The sequence below is a fragment of the Lactuca sativa genome, chromosome 7 (genome assembly GCF_002870075.4).
Source record: "Lactuca sativa cultivar Salinas chromosome 7, Lsat_Salinas_v11, whole genome shotgun sequence".
Lineage (NCBI taxonomy): Eukaryota > Viridiplantae > Streptophyta > Magnoliopsida > Asterales > Asteraceae > Lactuca > Lactuca sativa.
In genome coordinates, this window is record NC_056629.2 from 195,689,146 (window position 1) to 195,707,838 (window position 18,693).

At 32.2% G+C, this 18,693-nt stretch overlaps 4 protein-coding genes and 1 long non-coding RNA gene across 5 annotated transcripts; 1 reads left to right on the plus strand and 4 right to left on the minus strand.

The window, feature by feature from the left end:
• Positions 1-4,052: 4,052 nt before the first annotated feature.
• On the minus strand, positions 4,053-6,069 carry LOC128127007 (uncharacterized). Its single transcript, XR_008224995.1, has 4 exons — positions 5,860-6,069; positions 5,216-5,752; positions 4,962-5,141; positions 4,053-4,861 (listed from the first exon to the last, which is right to left on the minus strand). It is a non-coding gene; the product is annotated as an uncharacterized LOC128127007 (long non-coding RNA).
• Positions 6,070-6,087: 18 nt separating this feature from the next.
• LOC128127402 (uncharacterized) lies at positions 6,088-6,780 on the minus strand. The gene is made up of 3 exons (XM_052765885.1): positions 6,641-6,780; positions 6,189-6,560; positions 6,088-6,096 (listed from the first exon to the last, which is right to left on the minus strand). Exons 1-3 carry the CDS (start codon positions 6,644-6,646, stop codon positions 6,088-6,090), a joined length of 387 nt encoding a protein of 128 aa, XP_052621845.1. The 5' UTR covers positions 6,647-6,780.
• Positions 6,585-14,515, minus strand: LOC128127082 (uncharacterized). Its single transcript, XM_052765423.1, has 5 exons — positions 14,379-14,515; positions 8,446-8,490; positions 7,104-7,702; positions 6,877-7,018; positions 6,585-6,785 (listed from the first exon to the last, which is right to left on the minus strand). Exons 2-4 carry the CDS (start codon positions 8,476-8,478, stop codon positions 6,994-6,996), a joined length of 657 nt encoding a protein of 218 aa, XP_052621383.1. The 5' UTR covers positions 8,479-8,490; positions 14,379-14,515; the 3' UTR covers positions 6,585-6,785; positions 6,877-6,993.
• LOC111896141 (kinesin-like protein KIN-14N) lies at positions 9,067-14,829 on the plus strand. The gene is made up of 16 exons (XM_023892164.2): positions 9,067-9,580; positions 9,662-9,806; positions 9,894-10,003; positions 10,079-10,198; positions 10,275-10,478; positions 10,559-10,768; positions 10,922-10,996; positions 11,973-12,119; positions 12,287-12,425; positions 12,536-12,645; positions 13,255-13,416; positions 13,544-13,746; positions 13,833-13,914; positions 14,010-14,114; positions 14,216-14,320; positions 14,403-14,829. Exons 1-16 carry the CDS (start codon positions 9,377-9,379, stop codon positions 14,580-14,582), a joined length of 2,301 nt encoding a protein of 766 aa, XP_023747932.1. The 5' UTR covers positions 9,067-9,376; the 3' UTR covers positions 14,583-14,829.
• Positions 14,830-15,682: 853 nt separating this feature from the next.
• LOC111896188 (uncharacterized) lies at positions 15,683-16,324 on the minus strand. Its single transcript, XM_023892204.1, has one exon. The coding sequence runs from the start codon at positions 16,322-16,324 to the stop codon at positions 15,683-15,685; it is 642 nt and encodes a 213-aa protein (XP_023747972.1).
• Positions 16,325-18,693: the final 2,369 nt, after the last annotated feature.

Sequence of the window (18,693 nt, forward strand, 5' to 3'; positions counted from 1 at the left end):
AGAGTTTTACATCTTTGAGCATGAAGGCAGAGACTTCGAATATGAGGAAGTTTGGAAGGTTGTTAGAGATAAACAGTATTTCAAGTAGACCGCTCTAATTTGTGTTAAGAATAAGCCATGGACTTGTGTTTTACGCTAATGCTTTGATCGTATTATGTCGTTTTTTTCATGTAATTGTTGTGATGTTTTAATGGTTCATGGAATCTTGTTACTAATGTATTCTAATATATTTTGATAACTAATGCAATGGCCATTTATTAACCCAAGTTAATCATACGAGTTTCTCACATAATAAACTAAAATATATTAACTCAACTTAATCATACGAGTTTCTCACATACTAAACTAAAATATATATTTTAAACATATGAAATACATACGAATTACATACGAAATACATGAAAATAACCTAGTACTCACATAATAAACTAAAATAGATTTTAAACAAACGAAATACATACGAAATACATAAGAAATACATGAAAATAACCTAGTACATGAAAATAACCTAGTACTCAAATAATAAACTAAAATAGATTTTAAACAAACTGGATATATTTCAAAATATTCCAAGGGGCTTCAAACTGGAATTCCAACCCGTTACTTAATGACTTGTATTCCTCCTTAGCAGCTTCCAAGATGACATCCTCAGTAGCATTTAAACGGGTGTCGTCAATTTTGGTATAAAGATCGTTGAATAATAGAACTTCGGTTTTCATTTCATACCATCTTGCTAAGATGTCTAGTTCGTCACGATCGTTTCTTGTAGCCATTCGGTTTTCAGCATTGAAAATATTTGTTAGACGGCTCCAAAACATTGGATCATTCAACTTGCTTGTCTCGTACACATGAATATAAGCATGTGTAAGAACCAAGAACTCTTCATTTCTCCATGATATAGAAGTCATTTGGATTGAAACAAAGAGGGTAGAATCTAAAAAACAATATTTGAACAACTATATTGGTTAATTTAATAACGTTTTGCATGTAACTTAGGGTCAATTTATAGTAGTTTCTACACAAAATCGCAGTCCAAACTTCTAATATGTCTACAATTCATAGTCAAAATTAACTGACGAATGCAGTGTACTATACTTATAACACAACAGATCACTGTTCGAGTTGACAATTCATCCCCGGTTGAATGACAACACAATACATTGCTGTTTGAGTTGACAACTCATTGCACCAGGAAAGTAAGGAGTCGTTATAAATAGATTTCAATATCCGTTGTAATTGTATTCTATTACTTCCCTCCTTGCAATTATGGACTCACCACGTATATGGAGGAACGCAGAGGAGGTCGCTTTGGTTCAAGCTTGGATTACAACTGTAGAGGTGGATTTTCCACCGGGTCCCCCACAAGTTCGTGTCGGATCATTTTGGTCTCGTGTCTGTCATTTGTTTCACCATTTAATGAACCGCACTCAATATCGAAGAAGAAGAGATGTCAAAGCGAAGTTTCTGGATATGAAAATGAAGGTGAAACAATTTCAACGTATTTATAACGAGTTGGATAACGAACATGCAAATACGGATGAAGACATTCTACGGCAGGTGGCTTTGGAACTATACCGCTTTCAATACGATGGTAGCGAGTTTACCCACTTAGATGCATGGAATGTTTTAAAGAATGTCCCTTATTTTTAATATGCATGTTGGTTAAGTTAATTGTTTTTCGTTATTTAAGTTGCTTGTTGTTGTATGTGTCTAGTCGTTACTATTTAATAAACGTCCATTTCTTTTAATGTATGTTGTTCCCTCAATAGCCAATATTTAGAAAGCAATAAAATAAAACCGGGGTACATAAATAACTAACACATAATACGACATAAAAAATAAACTGGGTACATGGATAACTAATACGTAACACAGCAAAAAAATAAAAACGGAGTACATAAAAAACTAATACATAATACTACATAAAACATAAATGTGCTACATGAATAACTACTGCATTGAGGGAGGTAACAGGACCACCGTTTCATTTGGTATTTCCCAATGCTCATATGATGGTATACCATTCACCAACTCAGATCCATATGCAACTCGATACACATAATTAGTGAACTTGTATTCAACCATTCTCTGAATGGACTCAGATGTATGGGTTCTTAGACATGCTATAGCGTGGCCACATGGTATACCGCTTTTTTGCCATTTACCACAACTACATACCCTTCGTTCAAGTTGTACGTTGCTGGTGGCAAAAGTGTCATGGACTTCAAATGTATCCCCATACAAACGTTTTGCATTACAATTGTAAGACTTGCTGAGACTTTTTTGAACCTTACTCTCAACGTAAGGGGTCAACCCACCAGACAACCTCCCTGTAAAATTTGATATTTTAATAAAAATCGCATGACAATAAAAAAAAAACAAAATATAACAATCTCCCTTACCAGCCAGTTCGGCCCGTTCAGCATACTTTGATTTTATCGACGTGGTGGTTAACTCAATTATCGTTGTTATAGGAAACTCACGTGAGGATATAATTTGCAAAATTTCAGGGACGTCAATCGATTTAACATTGTAACGTATTTTTGGGAAAAATGCTCTTGTCCATTTTGAAATCGGTAGTAAATTGGACTCATAAGCAAGGTGCAGAAAGGTGGTTGCCTACATGTACTTTGCAACCTTTCGAAACACAAGTAAAAATCATCAACGCTATATGCATTGCATGACTTCCAAAACAACGATTCGACTTCCGTATTGTTATGTCCGATAGACTCACGTATCTTTCGAGCTATATCTTTAGGACAATATCCATGATAGGAATCCGGGTAGGCACTGTCAACACCAAAGTCTATGTTATCACACATGTTGCTTATGAAACCAACCTCTGTGTCCTCACCTAAACAATCTCTTAACCTCATCATGAACCATCTCCATGATTCTTCACACTGTAAGGTTCCCAAACCAAGTGCTAAGAGTAGTGGCTCATGATTTCCATCTAAAGCCACTGCGAAGTACATTGTTGTCAGAAAGCTCCCAAGAAGGGGTAAATAACCCACATATATTAGCGGTATCATGCACCTAAGGAAGGTACGAATCTACATAAAAACGAACACATATTAGTGTTATGTAAGAATTAATCGACATACATTACCATGAAATATTGTATAACTCAATAAAAGAAGTATGTTATACCACGCAACCTAAAGCCACAAAACAGAATTGAAAGCGGTTGTTATCGGTTTTCTTAATGGCTGTGAAGGTATTAGGATTTGTTCTTTGAAGGTTATGCAAGAAAATTGGTAGTTGAGAAAAGGTTCTTTGGCTGTGACTACTCATTTTCAATACCGATAATTGTGCTCTACAATGATCACACAAATGGAATTATAAATAGAAGATATTGTATCTCTACTGATCAAAATTCATAGTTTAACCCTTTAAATTCGTAGTTGAACATTTTGAATTCATAGTCAAACCAGTTCATTTCATAGTCAAATTTCACTGACCGACATGACAATACTACAGAATGTACTTGTCTGCATTTCATAGTTGAACATTTTGAATTCATAGTCAAACCAGTTCATTTCATAGTCAAATTTCACTGACCGACATGACAATACTACAGAATGTACTTGTCTGCATTTCATAGTTGAACATTTTGAATTCATAGTCAAACCAGTTCATTTCATAGTCAAATTTCACTGACCGACATGACAATACTACAGAATGTACTTGTCTGCATTCCATAGTTGAACTTTTTGAATTCATAGTCAAACCAGTTTATTTCATAGTCAAAAAGAATTATCCGTAATATGATTTATTCTATAAATGGGTGTCACTCATTATGAAAAAATTTAACTGAGAAAGTAACTCCGATTTAAAAGAATAAGAAGGCTAATGGCATACTGCAATTGTGGAGGAGAACATATCGTTAGGATTTCGGGTACAGCTAAAAACCCAGGAAGATTGTTCTACGCTTGCCCGTATTTGGTATCATGTTCTTACCGTCATTCAAATTTAAACCCTCGTGTTTACATGACACAAATTTATTTTCTTACTGTGGATATTAAATTTAACAGGGACCAAAATGCGGGTTTATCAGTTGGGTTGATGAAGAGAAGGACCAATCTTCTATGGTAATAGCTAAAGTAGCTAACTCTAATAAGCTCTTTCAATCAGAAAATAAGAAGTTAAAGATAGCGTTGGTTTGTAGTTGGGTGTTGTTCTTGGCAGTTCTTGTTTACAAGTTGTAAGCTTTTCAATATTGTTTTTATGGTTTTGAAGTTGTTAGGTCAATAAATTGTTGTATTTGTAACGTTAAAACAAATGTTGTGGTCGTTCTTATGTTGAATTTATTGATAAGTAATTAGTAGGTCATTAAATTGTTGTAATTGTCGTAACGTTATATTTTTTGTCATCCGTTGAGTAAACTCTAAAGATAAACTAATAATGAAATCCAACATTAATTTGTATATACATTTATATAATCCAACTACAGAGGAGCAAGACTAGACCCCCAAATAATTTTTGCCATCCGGAGACGGAACTCTAAAGCTGCGTTCTTTGGGTCAATAAGAACACGTATTGGTTGACCTGAAACCAATTGCTCCATAAACATACAAAGAAAAACACCGCAATCTCCCAAATGACTACTTTGTTGGGGAACGTTTTCTTCATAAATGAATTGCATATTTAATGGAATCCTTGGGATGTTCCTCCGCGCCCAATACTTAATCTTGTCCAAATAATTTGCCACCCGACGTTCAAATTTGGAAAAGATTCCTTCGGATTGGAATTTTTCATAAGCACCTCTACCAAGACTGTCATAAATATGCACTTCCATTGACGCTAATCGTAGTTCCCCAAATAGTCAATGATTAGGGGATGAATGAATCGACAATAAGACCTGTATAAGGATCAGAAAATAAATTTATGTTTATTTACATCACAATACAAAAACATAACAAAAAAACGATATTATTTTCAATATAAACTATTAAGTTTACCGTATCAACATCCCACCAAGCAACCATGAAGTTGGGGTATGTAGCAATACCAGCCATAAACGCCCTCCAGTCCTGTCCTTCTTCCAAAGCATGAGAAACAAAAAAATTTGGAGGCATTATTGTATGTCGGTCGCTCTCAAACCATCTCTCCATCAAAACTCGGTACCAAATGGTTATATGCTGCACACATGATACTTTTGTTATTGACTAAAAAACAATTAACTTTTAAAAGAATTAATTAACAATTTATTTACCGCTGACTCCAACCATCCGTCGTGTGTATGCCCAAACAATGAGCTCTAAAAATCTCTATCTAACACGAAATTAAACAAACGATGTTGCACATCGTATGAATGCAATACATAATTTTGGATGACATCCTCACCGCCTGCTACGTAAGGTTGCAGGCGCAACATGGAGAAGTCATGAGCAACACCAAAAACTGGAGGAGGAACGGGGCTTGTTGATTTCATACCAACCTTCTTTTTTGTTCTTCTTTTTTGTTTCGGTGTCGTGTGCAACTAAAAACAATATTCAAATGTTTAAATGTATATCTTTCAGATAATTCACATAAACATAAAATCATCAGTTTATAAATAAAACGAATACTCGGTGTAAGGAGTGCATAAAAATTGTGATGGTTTTCGACTCCTAGGTTTATCGGGTGTAACTTCTTTGTCATCATCATCATCATGAAAATAATCTACATTTCCCATTATTATAAGTTCGTCTTCATCCGGCACATCATCATCAAATTTGTTCCCTGCATTGTCATTCCTCTCCTCCCACTCCTACATTAAAGATAATACTTTATACTTAATAACGAAATACACATAATTTAATAACCAATAATATCTAAATAAACAAAATATTAATATTAATGTAACTATATAATAACCTCTTTAACTTCACTATAATTGTTTACATCAAACACATCATCATCAAATTTGTTCCCCGCATACTGATTACTCTCCTCCAACACCTACATTAAAAATATAACTTTTTACTTAATAACGAAAGACACTTTATTAAAAAGTAATTATTAAAATCGTAAAGGTAACATCTATAACAACCTTGTCGTCTTGAGTATCACCAAAAACATTTTGAGTTGAATTGGTTTTATTCATCACTTCATCTTGCACAACCTATATTTTCAAATATAAAATATGAACACAGATATTCATATATGTTAATAAAATTTAATAAATAATGTAGCGTGTAACTAACCTGTTCATCATAATTTCTTTGTGACACTGTCGGTTCCTCAAAAATAATGTCGTTCCAAAATTGTTCATTATTCACTTCTTCATAAAAAACCTCTGTAGGTTTTTGTTGATTCATAAACACATGCTGCTCCAGTGCATGTACCCGTTTCAACAACTCGTCTAGCTTGTGTTTCCCACTGCCCCGACCTCTACCATGAGAGCGACCACTGGACGACATACTAGACGAAGATTCGTCTTGTCTCCTAAAATGGTCCCGTACTGGGGATGGAACTGCTTTCCCTTCACCATATACATACTCTTGAAATGACATATAATAAAAAGATGTCATCTCACCATCACCCGGTAACATGTTTTGTCTTGGTGGTAGCCCCTCCTAAAAAATTAAACATATTAAAAATGCATATAAAACTATAATAATCAACTTTATTAATAATAAACGAAATATTTTTAAACCTGCATCTTTGACCAAATCTTGTTCACGTCAACCCATTTCAATTTTTTTTGTTCCGCTCCATCTTTTCATCCGAGGCAAGTCTTTATTTTTTCTCAATGCAAATCCACATGCACGAACAGCCGGAATCATCTCATATATCCATATCTACAATTTTGTACAATAACAGTAATAAAAGTTAAAATTAAAATAAAAAATATAACAATAAAACAATTTAAATATAATAAAATTTTTATACCCTAATTGGAGCCGTAAATCCTGAGACGGAATACTTTAAAGTTTGACCACGCTCAGGAAGTGATAAATAATGATGTATCTTATTCCACGTATCCTCAAGGTCAACATAAGTAAAATCTCATAGATAGCTACCCCAAGCGAAGCTAACAAAACAAAAAAAAACAAAATTGATTATTATATAAATTATAACTTTAATAAAATAGAACTTTTAACGTAAAGAAAATATACCTATTCCAGAGATCCAAATTCTCAGCCAAATAAAACCAATCTTGTGGCACCCGATCGTTAACTTCTTTGCCCAAAAAACCTTCACACAAAATGTATATCAAACATACTCTAACTGCATCAAGGTCGTCAAGTGCTAGGAATGTTTGATTTAAAAGTAAACTTTTCAGGTCGCCGATTTTCACCGAACTATTAGTATGGTCCGGAAATAGCCGTTCACGCAGTAAACATCTTTTTTTACTGCTTATTAATTTTTCCGACCCTTTTCTCCCAATGTTTTTTGGATACTCCCCAAAATTGAAGCCGGTAATCAAACAAAACTCTTCCGGCCCATAAACCATTTTGGTATTGCCTACTCGAAAATATAAACGTTTTATTCCATCTGGAGATAAAACAGGGTCCGGCCGGATCTGATGAAGGAACATTTTATGAAACAATAAAGCGTCCCCTTGTAAACGAGGGACATCAATAAAATAGCCAAAGACGGTATTTCTGAAAATAGCACGTCGGGCATCATCTAAAACTTCAAAGACTTCCCATATGTTACCGCCAGAGCCTTTTAGGTTCGCAAAGACTTTCGTATTCATTAAACTAAAATCATGCTGCAAAAAAAAAACACAAAAACAAATTAGATAACTAAATTTTTTTTTTTTTAAATATATGATTACGAACTGCAAATACTTTCTTAATTACTAATATATATATATTTCCCCGATAAAAAACAATAACATACACATATATAAACAATTTTCCAAGTTATACAACAAATATATTTACGATAGAAAGCAATATCATACATAATTATATAAATATTTTCAACTTAAACATATTTTCAACTTAAACAAATTTTCAACTTAAACGACAAATATATAAACAATTTTTATCTTTCTAATTAAAACTAACATTATATAACCATATAAACAAAAAAATTTAAAAATAAAACGACAACCAAACTAACAATTTTGCAAGTTATACGACTACTTTATACAAAATTTTCAACTTATACAACAAATAAAAACAATTTCTAACAATATATATACGACAAATTTTCAACTTATACAAATGTTATACGATAAATATATATACAAACAACTATTTTGCAGTTTATATAAACAATTATAGGATAAAAATTTACAAGATTTCAGGTTATACAACAACTAAAAAAACTACAAAAATAACAAATTGTAAACATTATCTACGCAGTCACATTATCTACGCAGTCTCTACTTGTCTCTACTTGCATTTAAACTTCAAGTATACTAAAAATATACTAAAACTATCAAACACAACAAAATTAACTTTAAAAAAAAAATAACTTTAAACATTAAAAGAGTTAAAATCTAACCATATTTGCGAGATTGTTGACATAATCCTCCATTTTCTTCAAAAACTAGCCAAAATTCCGAGAGAAGCCCAAAGTTAGAGAGAGTTTTTGTGTAGAGAATGGTGAAAATGAAAAAAAAAAAAAAAACGTTTTTATACCTAAAAATCACCCATTTCGCAGATGAGAAGGTCCCATCTGCGAAATGGGCATCTCATCTGCAAATGTACAAGTGCCTGAAGCACAACTGTGCTTCAGACATTTGTACATTCGCAGATGAGATGCCCATTTCGCAGATGGGACCTTCTCATCTGCGAAATAGGTGGCTAAATATGTAATCTCGATTTTTTTTTGCTATTTTTATAATGCAATTAATGTAATTGGTTATTTTTGTCATTTTCTCTTCAAACTATTTGTCCAAGGCTTTACACACTTATTTTTCATCGACTCAATTTACCTCACTCCTTAATTTAATAGCCTAGGGCAGTCAAGCCACACCTAACACCACATTCACCAGACCCAAGGGTGGTTAAAAATTCAATTTTTTTTTTAATATTTATCTTCTCTCTTGAATTTCTTTAAATACTTTTTTAAATTTGACAATAAAGAAAGCTAGAAAACAATTTCTCTCTCTGATACTCCCATCATCAGCATCATACCCTTCCTGAAAATTAAAGCAACGGCTCTGATTGCAAACTGATGATAGCTTTGATTCCAATTCACGGACCCACCACCACAAGCACAAGCACAAGCACAAGCTCCTCCCTTGTTTCTCAGTTACAAAACCCTTTTTCTTTGTCTGGCAATTTGTTTTTTACCCTTTCTTTTTTGGGGTTTTATTATATTTTTCTGGGTGTTCAAAAACATAGAAGAAGAAGAAGATCTAAACAGCCTTTTTTTCGGGTTTTGATGAGACTGTGTTAAAGATCTGAGCGGCGGAAAAGGGTTGACAAAAATGGTGGGAACGGCTAATGGTAGTAGAACACCAGTTACACCACGACAAGCTTTTTCGGTCGTCAATGGCGGACAAGATCCGGGTACCCGGTCCGGACCCGGAAGCATTGCTGGGTCGGATTGTGGAGGGATTGAGTTTACACGAGAAGAAGTTGAAGCATTGTTGAATATGAAGATCAGAACTAAAGATAAATTCAATCTCAAGGTTCTTTCTTGTTCTTGTTCTTCTTGTATGAAGTGTGTGTTTTTTCTCATTGGGATCAATATTAATTTTGTGGATTTTTAGGAAAAATGCGAGATAATGATGGAGTATATAAAGAAGCTCAGGATGTGTGTAAGATGGTTTCAAGAATTTGAAGGGGAGCTTTCATTAGAGCATGAAAAACTCAAAAAGATGTTTGAATCAGCAGAAAAGAAATCCAACGATATGGGTATATAGATATTTAACCTTAATCTTTCTGTTTTCGATATTTAAATTTACCTTATTTGATTCTATCTTTTATCCAACTGGTTTCCAGAAATGCTTATGAACGCAAAGGAAGAAGAGCTAAACTCTATAATCATGGAACTACAAACAAATTACGCCACTTTACAAGAAAAATTCACGAAAGAAGAAACCGACAAATTGGTACGATCCAAATCTACACCAAAATCATTTCAAATTCTTGAGAATATATTGTCGATTGGTCGATCTTAATTTCAGGCTGCAATCCAAACATTAATGACGGAAAAAGACGCTAGATTATCAGCTGAGCGATCACAAGCCTCCCTGACTGAAGATCTTGAAAAAGCTCTTAGAGAGAGTTCAAGTGCAAATCAAAAGGTTATAACTTAAAAAAAATTCTATCTAAGATTTGATAATGTCTGCTTACCAAAATCGATTCCTTTTTTTTTCCTAGATAATATCACTCAACGACATGTATAAAAGGCTACAAGAATACAACACAAGTTTACAACAATACAACAGTAAGCTGCAAACAGAGCTTAATCAAACCAGTGAAACACTTAAGAACGTTGAAAGAGAAAAGGCTGCTTTGACTGAAAATTTAAGCAATTTAAGAGGCTACCATGATGCGCAACAAGAACAGTTGACTAATACCAAAGTAAGTCAATCAAATTCTTGACTTAATTTCTTCTTTAAATCTTCTAATGATTGTTTGCTGATAAAACTTTATCACTTTAGGCGAGTTTAGAAGAGACAATGAAGCTAAAAGATGGATTAGTGACAGAAGTTGGATGTTTAAGAGGGGATTTGCAACAAGTGAGAGATGATCGTGATCGCCAGCTGGCATTAGTTCAAGATTTAACAGCTGAAGTGTTGCAATATAAAGAGTGCACTGGAAAATCTGCGGCTGAATTGGGTACATTAACATCAAGATCGGTTGAGCTCGAGGTTATTAGATACTTATTGTGTTTTTCTTTTATAAGTTTTATAAGTTATAATTTGTAAAATGGTTGTTATTTATGTTTTTTAGATACCCTTTGTGCTTCTTATAGATTTTATAAGTTATAATTTCTGAAATAGTTGACATTTGTGTTCTTTTAGGCTACGTGCACTTTACAAAGTGAAACAATAAGAAGATTGCAAGAGGAACTCGCAACTGCTCAGAAAAGTTTGGAGGTATTCTTTTTGACTATATGTATGAGTGTTTCAATTACTTAATGCAACATAATCCTCTCTAGTAAATGAAGGTTTTTTTTTGCCACTTGTCACACTCACATTCATTTTGCCACATGTCATTTTGTGGTTATTTTAAATTAATTTTTATTCCACATGTAATTTTATAGTTTTCCTATTTTATTAATTCCATATGGTATTTAAATTTAATAATAAATGCATATCAATTCTATTAATAGACTTTCCTTATAATTTTATATTTCTTATAAATTCAAAATGTTTATATATATATATATATATATATATATATATATATATATATATATATATATATATATATATATATATATATATATTTAATTGTTTTAAATACACCCATGTAATACATGGGTCTCACACCTAGTGATTTAATAGAGTAAGCTACATATAAGTGTTACAATTTTGACAAAATCACAAAAAATGACCAAAATGGGGAAACAAAATAACCATTTTGGACTTTTTACACAAATGTTCGCAATGAGACCACTTTGAAATCACTTTTTGCTGAGAAATTGCTTTTTGAATATTACCCACCACAAAAAAAAATCTTCAAAAGAAAATTTGAATGAAAACTTATGTATTTCACAATATATGAACAAGTTTGCAATATATGAACTTATTTTCAGCAAAAAATGATTTAAAAGTTGTCCCATTGAGACAAAAAGATGTACTATTTTGATCATTTGTCTAAAAAGTCAAAAAGAGGGTCATTTTGGTCATTTTTTGCAACTACTTTTTTCCTTGATTAACCGCTTCAAACTTAAAAGGGAGGGAAAACGCAAAAGAGGATTTCCATTTAGTCCTAACTTTTTCCAATCTATGGTTTCCTTTCCATTTTGCATCAAGTGGGATGTTATTTTCTCAAAAAATTTATCAAATATTTAACCAGACGACTTTTAATTAGAAAACAAGGTTTAATATTTGATTCTTTTGGTTGTAGATATCTGATTTATCATCAGTGGAGACAAGAATAGGATATGAAGAACAAAAAAAAGTTAATTCAGAGTTACAAATCCGTCTAGTGGAGGCAGAATCGAAAGTTATTGAAGGAGAAGCCTTACGGAAAAAAATGCATAATACGATACTGGTTAGTTATATATGAGTTTCTATTTTACTAATACAAAAATAACGACTTAGCAGATAAAGTCATGGAAAATAGGCTTTCTTCATTAAGTATTGGCTTTTTTGCAACTTGCTTTTTGAAATACTTTTTAACATAATTGATCCAGACAAACTTGTCCTTTTTTGTGACAGGAATTAAAAGGAAACATTCGAGTTTTCTGCAGGGTGCGACCCTTCTTGTCGGATGATGGTATTGACAGTGTAACAAAGACTATTTCTTTTCCAACAACAACTGAAGCTCTTGGTCGAGGCATTGAAGTGGTTCAACAAGGTATATTTTTTTTAATTGGTTGAAGAAATATGAATCTCTTTGCGTATTTTTTTTTTATTTTTATCTTGCCTTTGTCTCTTATATAATTTTCCTTTTATTTTTTGAAAAAGGGCAAACGCATCCGTTCATGTTTGACAAGGTGTTTACGCCTCAATCGTCACAAGAGGAGGTGTTTGTAGAGATATCACAACTTGTACAAAGTGCACTTGATGGTTATAAGGTAATAATTGCTTATTTTCCCCATCGTCCTTAAAATTTAGGTACCCTTTAAGAATTTGTTACTATCTTATGCAAGAATAAGTGAATTTTATTATGGTCATTTGGTTCTTTTTGCATTTACATGTTCACAATATGTCCTAATTTTGCTCATTCTTGCTATAGTGTAAAGAGTATATTCGTCAAGATTTTGTTGCTTTGCAACAAAAAGCCAAGTATGTTGGTAAAAAATTTAATAAAAGGGCGTTCGAAAAGTTAATTAGAATCAAATAATTAAGAGTAACAAAATGAGCTTCCAAAGGTGGTGCTTGGATATATTTATGTTGTTTGAAGTTGTAATAATCAAATAATCATTTTGCGAGTGTTTGACCAATTTTCATTCTTTGAACAATTAATTGATGTAATGACCTAATTGATGAAATGGACATCTTTATATAATGTTCAGTTCTTTATATTTAAAATATATTACTCTTTTACATAATATTTACAAAAATTAATCTTTCAAAAATTGTTTTAATTTTTTCCCTCTCTTATAGAAATATTACTAGTTTTACAAAATTGTTTGTAATTTAGGATTAAGAAAAAGGTTACTATATTATTTTTTGATTTGTAGGTTTGCATCTTTGCTTATGGTCAAACCGGATCCGGGAAAACACATACAATGATGGGGACACCAGGAAGCTACGATGATAAAGGATTAATCCCCCGTTCATTAGAACAAATATTTGATGCTCGAGAAAAGCTTAAAGAACAAGGGTGGAAATACGAAATGCAGGTTTGATATTGAATCTCAAATCTCTAATTTTCCTTCTTTTTTGCTCATTGCACTGTGTCAGACTTGCATTGTATTCTGAGCGAGACTAATAATGTCAATGAAACAAACATTGCAATTTGTTGTGTAGGTCTCGATGTTGGAGATATACAACGAAACAATCCGTGATTTGTTATCATCAAACAAATCTTGTTCCACGGATAGTGGTAATAAACAACAATATGCAATCAAACATGATTCAAATGGGAACACGAATGTTGCGGATTTGACGATTGTGGATGTTCGTAGTAGTAAAGAAGTCGCGTTTTTGTTAAATCGCGCTGCACAAAGCAGGTATATAGATATTAAAAAAAATAAAAAAATAAAATTAAAATTTTGTGAAAGAATATGGATTTTGAAATAGCTTCTTTTCGATTTAGGTCTGTGGGCAAGACTCAAATGAACGAGCAGTCGTCAAGAAGCCATTTTGTATTCACCTTAAGGATATCGGGAGTTAATGAGGTAAGGATAATATTGTCATTTTTGGGTGTATGTATATATGGACCAAAATACCCTTGTTGTCTTGCTGATGATGAGCTCTTGGTTGACTTTTTTAGACCATGGAGCAACATGTACAAGGGGTTCTCAACCTTATTGATCTTGCGGGTAGTGAACGTCTTTCCAAGAGTGGATCCACTGGGGATCGTCTAAAAGAAACTCAGGTATGCATCTGCCTTGTTGATCCCACAGGATATATGCAAATGTAACAAAAATTGCAATTATTTGTTTCTAATTTACTAATTCTTACTTTGAATAAAATTAGGCCATCAACAAAAGTTTGTCATCGTTGACTGATGTAATATTTGCACTAGCTAAGAAGGAAGAACATATACCTTACAGGAATTCAAAACTTACGTATCTTCTTCAGGTACATTTCAATAAAATCAAAAAATTTAACAAATCTTAGGTCTAAAATTTGAACTTACAATTCTCTTCAATTGTGAAAACAGCCTTGTTTAGGTGGCGATTCAAAGACGTTAATGGTGGTAAACGTGTCCCCGGCACCATCCTCTGTTAATGAGTCACTTTGTTCTCTTCGATTTGCTGCAAGAGTGAATGCGTGTGAGATAAGCATCCCTCGACGCCAAACTTCTATGAGATATTTGGAGCCTCGACTAAGTTATGGATAAGTCTGTCTGTTGTTTGTAACTCTGTATTGTTAACACTGGATTTGAATTGAACACGGGATTCGTAATTATTAACCTAGAATCGAAATCCCGTTGTAAGTTTTAACAGTATGCCTGTAGTAACGTGTATAGGGGAAAAAGATACATGGCTTGTAACAGTGAAAGATGGATAGATAGATGTATTGAAAGCACGAGATTTGTACTTGTTGATTTGATAAAAAACTTGATAGTCGGAGATATTGATCGGTAATTTGGTGGTTTTCATTGGGATCAAAAGCCCTTACCCGATTAACCCGATCCGAACTCGAATTAGCTAAATAGGGTCAGGTTTAAAAATTAAATTGGGTTAACTTGGAAATTATATTCCTTTCGTTTCATATTAGTAGTTCATGTTTCTTTTTTGGTTCGTTTCAAAATAATAGTTTATTTTTAAAAATAAATAAATATAATTTTTATCAAAATATCCTTCATTATCATGAAATTCAATACAATAAAAGGGTATAATTGTTATTTTATTTAATAAACTTAATGGTAATTAATGTTTTTTTTTACGTATTGTGATGTTTTATTTATGGACAATAATTTTGTGCGTTTATTTGGATTTGCGGTAGCCTGAATAACCTGATTTATGGTTTCTATATGCAAACAAAATATACAATAGTCAATGCATATGGTACACCCTTTTTTATGTTTATAATATACAATCGACGATTTACTTGCATAACCTTTGAATTGGTTATAACAAAAAAATTATAAGTATATGCTTTCCTTGTTCTCCCTCACACTAACATTATTATATATATTAAAATGATTTTTTAATATGTGTCCTAAGAACACATATAAAAAACATTAATTGAAGTATTTATTATAAAAAATGTTACCATTCGATAAATATTAATTATGTGTAATATTACCATAATTAAATATAAAATACATTAATTATAAATAATATTATTTATAATTAATATTTATTATATTTAATTATGATAATCCTCAAATTAACACTTTAATTAATATTTTTTTGGAACCGGCAAATATATTAAAATATGGATCCTAGCAAGGTGTTAGGGCCAAAAGTACACGATACATAAAAGCATACAAAATTAAGAACAACATAAGGGCGAAAACCACCACTTAAACCAATCATCTCCAGTACCTCTATTCTTCCTATATTTTCTCCACGTGAAAACCGTAGCTTTAATAATGTCCACAATCTTCGCCTTTTCCGAAATCACACCTCTGAATATTCGATCATTTCTATCCTTCCAAAGACTCCATAATGTTCCATATACAACACAAGACAACAACTCTTTCTTTTTAGGGCAATGCCCCCAATTCCGAGCGAAGGCTAGCACTTCATTTACTTCTGTAAACTGTTTGGTGGGAAGGCCACACCAATTAAACACCATATTTATAGTATCTCTCGCCAATGAACAAGATGTGAGGATGTGGTTGACCGTTTCCTCATTGTTCCTGCACCAATCACAGATTATGGAAGAGACTGGGATGTTTCTCCTTTGTAATGCCTTTGCCGATGGAATCCGTCCCTGTTTGGCCCTCCATATAAAACTCACCACTTTTTTCGGGGCGGAATTTAGCCACCAAAAATCCCCATCGCTGATCGGGTGTGATGCTTTATCCAATCTACACCGAAGTTTCGCCACATTAAAAATTTCATCAACCACAAACTCGGACCTCCATGTATTTCCCCCGTCATTAGAATATAAGATATCCGTCGCCTCCATGTTTAGTTTCCAAAGCCCATTCTTCACTCTGTCAATGCCTGACCAGACCCCACTCGAATTACGCTTTGAAAAACAATACCAAGGTCGATTTGAATGATTATGAATACCCCTGATAATTCGAGCCCAAAAAGATTGGGGACTTGTTTTGTACTTCCACCACCATTTTGCTAATAACGCCAAGTTTAAGTTCCTTAAAGAGCCCAACCCTGCCCCTCCAACGTCTTTTGGAGCCTTCAGCCTGTCCCATGAAACCCAATGAACTGCTACCTTTTCTGCACCCCCACCATAGGAACTGCCTTTGAATCATTTCTAGTTCTTCAATTACTCCTATGGGGGCTGCAAACAAGGAAAAGTAAAAAGTCATTCATCCACCAAAACTTAACACTTTAATTAATGTTGCTTAGCCATTTTAATCACTTTTGTACAGCCCCTTCACTTTTGTTTGCAGCCCCTTCAATGTTTTTAGTTTTAAAGTTTTGCCATAAAGGTTTTGGATTTTAGCATATTTAGTCCATATAATTTTGTAATGTATAGTAACGGTCCTTATAAAGTTCTTTCTTTTTTTTTTTTTTTTTTTTTTTTTTCCTAAATACAAAAATAATCTATATGTTTAATATTTTCGTATGTTGGCAGGTTTGACCCCTGTGTAGCAACTAAATTACAAAAATTGTTCCCATAATTTACAGAAAACGTCATTATGCATTTTTTTTACAGAAACGGTCCATGTGTTTAAAAAATTACAAAAATAATTTTACCTAATAGAAAATTTGCAGATTACGCCCCCACGTCCCTACAATATATTGTCATATGTTATCCGTACAGTTTTTTGGTTTCAGACTTTTGACACATGAGTTTTGTCTATTTGTAGGTTTGCTCCCTAGTTATGTAGAAAATGGTCATCTTTCACTTCTCTATATTTTTATTTTTTTTAAAAGAATATATTTTATGCCAACATTATATTTTTTTTGTAGAGAATTAAAAACCATAATTTCTCATATATATATATATATATATATATATATATATATATATATATATATATATATGATCAAATGAGAAAACCAAAAAGGTTGAGAAGGTGAGAACAAAGTATATTAATTTGTGATTCCATTTATTCATTTGTGGAGAAATGATAAACTTTTAATTTGGATGAACTTGTATTGCTTATTCTCTTCAATTGAAATTAAAGGCGTAAAAAATTATCATTTCTCCACAAATGAATACATGGAATCACAACTGAATATACTTTGTTCTCGCGTTCTCAACCTTTTAGGTGTCCTATACATACATATATATATATATATATATATATATATATATATATATATATATATATACACACACACACACACACTAGGTTATAACCCGAGGAAACTACGGTCAATATATTTAAAATTTTTATAAAGATAAAAAAATAACAAATGTAAAAAAACCAAGATATTGTCGGTTGTAAGTAATTATAAATTAATTTGTTAAGCAAAATAAACACAATAATGTTATTAGGATATGATTTTGTATTTACAAAATTTGAATTGAATTTGATTTGTTACAAAATAATAATAATAATAATCATAGAAAAATAACACTTGTCAAAGAGACATTTTAAAAAATGACACGTATCATTTTTAAGTTTCATTTATTTGAAAAGTATATACATGTAGAAAAAAAAAATCTCATTTGTTAAGAATGATACATATTAATGAAATAGACTTTATATTTTTTAGACAAAATTACAAAAATGGTCCCTATGGTTTACCAAAAATCACAAAATCAGTCCCTGCTAATTTTTTTTGACGAACATGGTCCCTGTGGTTTCCAAAACTTGCATCAATGGCCCTTTTTGCTGACGCCGTTACTGTTCATCCGTTAGTGTAAGGGTATTTTGGTCTTTTCAAGTAGCAAGGACTGAGTTTGTGACTATGGGTAAACCATAGGGACCATTTATGTATTTTTTTTCTATATTTTATGTTTATGAGTTGGTGACTTTTCCACCCATTTAATTTTTAAAATATCACTTTGAACCCTTCACTTTGAACTTTGAAAAATGTTACTTTCACCCCTCTATTTTCTAAATTTTCGTATTTAACCCCGTATTATATATAATTTGTTTTTTATTAATAATTTTTGTTCGCTAACCTAAAAAAACTATTTTTACGTGTTTATTTTTATATGTTTATCGGTATAATTCAAGGTGATCAACGTTTCGACTATAATTTAGAACTTTCTTTCGTTATTTTTTTTAAAGTTACACGGTTTTTTTTATAAAATTGTCGGTTTAAATTCGAGCTTATTTTTCAACGTAGTTTTTTTTTTTTTTTTTTTTTTTTTTTTTTTTTTTTTAACTTTATGTACGTTTCCTACGTATGAGA

Coding starts and splice junctions, on each gene's coding strand:
- LOC111896141 (XM_023892164.2), top strand. CDS start 9,377: ATGGTGGGAACGGCTAATGGTAGTAGAACACCAGTTACACCACGACAA. Junction 10,199..10,274: donor GTTCAAGTGCAAATCAAAAG/GTTATAACTTAA, acceptor TTTTTTTCCTAG/ATAATATCACTCAACGACAT. Junction 10,997..11,972: donor CTGCTCAGAAAAGTTTGGAG/GTATTCTTTTTG, acceptor TTTTGGTTGTAG/ATATCTGATTTATCATCAGT.
- LOC111896188 (XM_023892204.1), bottom strand. CDS start 16,324: ATGGAGGCGACGGATATCTTATATTCTAATGACGGGGGAAATACATGG.
- LOC128127082 (XM_052765423.1), bottom strand. CDS start 8,478: ATGGAGGATTATGTCAACAATCTCGCAAATATG. Junction 7,703..8,445: donor TCAACAATCTCGCAAATATG/GTTAGATTTTAA, acceptor TTTTTTTTGCAG/CATGATTTTAGTTTAATGAA. Junction 7,019..7,103: donor AATTTGGATCTCTGGAATAG/GTATATTTTCTT, acceptor TTGTTTTGTTAG/CTTCGCTTGGGGTAGCTATC.